General features: G+C 38.8%; 1 protein-coding gene across 1 annotated transcript in view; it reads right to left on the bottom strand.

Moving 5' to 3' along the window:
- LOC102673009 (serine/threonine-protein kinase NLK) overlaps nucleotides 1–4,718 on the bottom strand; it is an 82,059-nt gene extending 77,341 nt beyond the window's left edge. Inside the window, 3 exon segments of the mRNA XM_031515260.1 lie at nucleotides 3,251–3,306; nucleotides 4,492–4,621; nucleotides 4,708–4,718. Of these exon segments, the coding sequence (XP_031371120.1) occupies nucleotides 3,251–3,306; nucleotides 4,492–4,621; nucleotides 4,708–4,718 (197 nt within the window).
- Nucleotides 4,719–4,815: the final 97 nt, after the last annotated feature.

Here is a 4,815-nt window from a genome sequence, read left to right as displayed (position 1 = left end):
AAAAAAAAAAAAAAAAAAGGAAAAATAAGAAAGAGAAGAAGGTGTGAAGAAGGAGAGGAAGAGAAAGAACGATTTATCGCGACTGCCTTCGCCCAGATTAACTTTCGTAACTCGTTCGTTAAGCGATCTCGTCTCGCTTAAAGAGGCATCGATTATCGCTGTTGCGTTGATCGATCGATCGATCGATCATTCGGCCGCTCTCGATGGCGCCCCCATCGACTCCTATTCCATCTATCGATCGGTGAATTTTGTTGAAAAGTTGAATCTGCGTTTGGATTGGAACAGTTTCCACCGTTACGTGATCGAAGCGAGTAACTTTTCTTTTTAGATTATATTAAACGAGATTCTATTTATTCGTCATCGAAATCTTCTTTCTCTCTCTCTCTCTTTCTACGGAGAAAAACGAAATATCGAGAATTCATTCCTTTTACGCGCGAAAGAAAGTAAAAATTATCGAAAGTTGCTTTCAAGAATTATTTTTCGTTAATGGATATTGCGCGTCGAGAGTGAAAGTTACTCCTCCTCCCCCACGCAGAAAGACTCTAGCAAAGACTCTCTCAAATTATATTTGCATTTTGCAAAATATATATATATAAATAAAAAAAATAAGACCTTTCCTTCATCCTTAATGGCGCGAAATTCGAAAAGAGAGGGAAGGAAATATCCTTGGAGCCAATTTCTCTGGAAAGAAAAAAAGAAAAGAAAAAAAGGAAGGGAATATTCTTCGAGGATATTCTCGTTTCTATATCGATCCCAAGCGGAATTTCTCGAAACATCTCGTGGAGACGTTCGAGGCGACACGTTCGTGACCTCCGCGGTTTCGTAACACGCTCGTAACGAAAAGTGACGCGCGCACAGCCGAGAACAAAACGGTGCTCCACGTAACCGGCGAGAGAGCAATCTGCACGTAACCGACCGGCCGCTTACGTAAGATGGTTGGCTGGGCCCGCCGAGAGGAAGTCTCCTCCACCGGAAGGGATTTCGAACGGACGTGACGGAGATTCGAAGAGGACTATTGCTACCATTTTCGATCCCCTCCTTGTTCGGGAGCCCGATTTCTTTGAGCTCGCCGACTGTCATTCGATTGGACGATAATTGGAAAACTGGAGGAATCGTGCTCTCTCTCTGGAGTTCGATGAAATTTTCTTAGATTTAAGGAAATTCTGATTCTGAATATTTGTTTGAACGATTGCGTAAAGAAGCAGGATTCGATTTGAGAGGATATTCTAATGATGAAGAATGAAAAGCTGTACGACTCAAACAAGTAATTTAAAATCGACACGGAGAGAATATCCATCCTTTCTTTAAATTTGCCAATATTATATAAATTTTTAAAAATGATTAACTTTACACCGTCATGGAAAAATATGTTGAATGTTTCCTTCAACTCTCCTAACTTTCCAGTATTTTAATCCTCGCGAATTAAAAATTTTCTTATTACACCCTCTGAAACCTAATATTCTATTTCTTTTTACAGTCGACAATATTTTATTCCAATCGAGATTGCAAACGAAAAGAAAAAGAAAAGGTGGGCGGAGCCGAGGATTTCGCCTTGAAATTAAGCTTCTTCTTCCTCCTCGTCGTGGAAACGTGACGGAGCACGCCGCCACGAAGTTATTGATCTTCCGCCGTTCGTAACGCGAGAGAACCGGAGCCTCGAGATTTATTGGGTTACCTACGCGGTCTACACGTGTCCCCCCCCATCGTAAGTTTCGGCTTAATTTCGTTTTCTGAAAGGAGTCGAGACCTTCCTGTCCGGCGACGGCCATCGGGAATCGGAGCACTTTGAACGGCCACTCCTTTTCGCAGTAAATTTCAACGAAAGCGAACGGTGATCGATCTTGAAACTTGTTCAACGTGTTTTTTTTTTAAGCCTAATTGTTTCAGAGATCGAAGATTTAGAGGCTAATCCGTGAACACCGTGGGGTTAGGTAAGGGTTGTTTGCTCGCCACTTCTCGATTGTTTGCTTACACATTAGTTTGGATATTATAATTTCTGCTTTCTTCTGAGATTTAGAGGGTAATAATGATAATTGTTTGAGAAAATAACGTTTAATCAAAATCTGGGGATAAATACTTTCTACTTTTGAAATTTATCCTCCACTTCTCACACTTAACTATCCTTAATCAATATCCAATCTAAAACTACTTGTCAAATCTATATCTCTATATCTCCACCATCGTCCCTATACAATATTCCTCCAATTCCAATCCCCTTTTCTCTTCTGTTCTCACAATTAATATCGCTCTCTCTCTCTCTCTCTCTCTCTTCCCCTGGGAATATACTGGGACAATAGAGACAGACTTCCGTCTGAATAACATATATATATAAAAGAAAGTGGAAAACGTCGGTTCAAGACGATCGACCGATCAGGATCGACGAGGATCTCTCGATCACGATACCTATTCCTCCTCCTCCTACGCTTTAATTGGTGGCTGCCACGGTGGTGGTGGGCCCGATTAAAAGTTTCCGCGTCGCTTCGAACGAGCGTTGCGTGCGCTCAGCTTCCGCCGATGCTTGAAAAATGGACGAGGAACGGGTTAAGTGGTCGAAGAAGAAGATCCTCCGTGGACAAGTCGGATGGATCGTCGACTTCGCGTGATCGAACCATCCAACGATTCTTTGTATCCTTTTCTCGTATTTTTTTTTCTTTTTTTTTTTTTTTTTACTGTTCGTTCGTGCTCGATGGTGGACAAAGGGAGAGGATGGAGAGGAGAACAGATGTTCGAGAGAAACGTCATATATATATATATATTCAGTGGTTGGTCGTCGAAGGTTTAGATTTTGCAATTTCTTTTGCAAATTTTGGATTAATGAAATGTCTCGAGACGTGAATTGTTTTAGAAAAATGTTTAAAAATTTGTTCTTAAGGTGTATATATAACTATAGAAAATTTAAAATTTGATGTTCTTTTTTCCATATAATCGTCGAGCAAGGGGAAAACATAGATTTCGAGAATTCGAGGGGGGAGATGAGAGAAAGAGGGAATAAAAAACGTGGATTTTTTATCTTCTTGGAACAACGCTGTTAAAATCGCGATATTTCCACGTAAAATTCTTTATACCTCTTGCAAGAGGTTGGTCTCGAGGTTGGAATTTATTCCCATAGAGGAGGCCAAGTACAAAGTCCCGGAAACACGAGTCAACGAGTAAAAGAATCAGCGTTTTCGGACTTCTCCGAAAAGACAAACCTGTTTTTAACTTTGTGTTCTCGTCAAGTATATACATATATATATATAGAAAAGGATACATTTCTTGGAAGAAGTCCAGATGAGGTGGTTGAAGGATGTCCAGGGCCGAGAGAACCTGGAAAAAAAAGAAAGAAAAGATCGAAATTATGGGCGAATTCGAAAGAGGAATTTGCAAAAACTGTGATCATAATGGAACGTGTAATTTAAAAGTCACGCGTCTTGTTCACTCGTGCATCATCATCCCCATAACGAATCCATTTATTTTTATCTCTCTCAGATCATTTTATCAAACAGATATTTGATCGAAGTATAATATCATATTTTAAAATCTTTCGACTCCTTATTTAAAAATTGCCGAATAATATAAGGTAATAAACACGAAAATATGAAATTTTTGAAACAACAGTCGGTTTCTTTCGTTCCGTATCGACATTTTTCTCGACGCTTAAAATTAATGGAATTCGAAAACACGAACGAGACATCGGCACGTTCCTCCAGTGGCCGCACGATAATGCGTTTATCTGGCTCGTAAAACAAAATGCCCGCCGTATTTTCCGCAGATAACCACGAAGTAGATAAGTGAGTTATGGAAAATCGGCAAACTCGGAGGTGAAGGAAGGGCGCGAGATCGATTTTAAGCGAGGAGAAGTTGTTCTTCCGCGTCGAGTTCGAACATCTTGAATATTTTTTTTTTAATAAAATAAGAAGTTGAACAAGAAGTTACGCTTGAAAATCGAGCATCGATTGGAACGTGAAATTTATATGCCGATTAAAAGTTGTATACTGTTGTGGATTATTAATAAATCGCGAGAGAAGAAGAGTATTGTACATTATTGTAATAATTAGAAGTTGGATAATTAGAAGAGGTAAAAGGGAAGAATTTTAATTTTCCTTTATTTCTAAAGTTCAAACGATATTTGCATAAAATTTGCATGGGGAAAATTTCGAGCACAAATTTGCCCGAAAAGAGAAAAGAACAAAAGTATATATCTCGTAGATATAATTTAAAAAGTGACCCGTTCAAGTTTATGTTTAAGTCTATGTTTCCAATGCATAAAATTTGTAGAACAAAGTTCGAAAAATTCTTTCTCTGAACTGGAATAAAAATGTCGAAGGAAATACGAAGAACAAAAACATAAAAGGATATAACGGGGGATAATTTAACACGAGTGAGCGTGTTTTTCAACAATGTTAATATTCATCGATATCGTTCTCGAGAAGTTGTGAGAGAATTAAATGTGAAAACGCGTTCACAATTATAAAGCGTCGTTATTTTGCGAAACAAATGTAACAAACTTACGTTTTCGTGTTTGAAGAAGCAGAGCATCTTCAACTCCCTGAAGACTCGTTTGCTGCTCACGAGGCTCTGAAAGACATTCGGCAGTTTTTTCAAGGCCACTCTTCTACCATCCCTCGGATCTGTCACTGCCCTGTAAATTACAAAGGAAATTAGCGTTATCAATAAGAATCTGTAGAGAGAAAGAGAAAGAGAGATCCTTCTCGAATTTATTCCTACATTTCTTCCATCTTTCTTCCCTTTGAAAAACGCTTGTTGCTTTACACGTTATAAGATCGTTCGACAACATTTTTACTTTTTCTTTTTTAAATTCGCTTTGGAGAATGT

The sequence above is a fragment of the Apis dorsata genome, unplaced genomic scaffold (assembly GCF_000469605.1).
Source record: "Apis dorsata unplaced genomic scaffold, Apis dorsata 1.3 scaffold_59, whole genome shotgun sequence".
In the NCBI taxonomy this organism is placed as follows: Eukaryota; Metazoa; Arthropoda; class Insecta; order Hymenoptera; family Apidae; genus Apis; species Apis dorsata.
The sequence above is the reverse complement of the archived record's forward strand: the minus strand, read 5'-3'. Positions and strand labels throughout refer to the sequence as shown.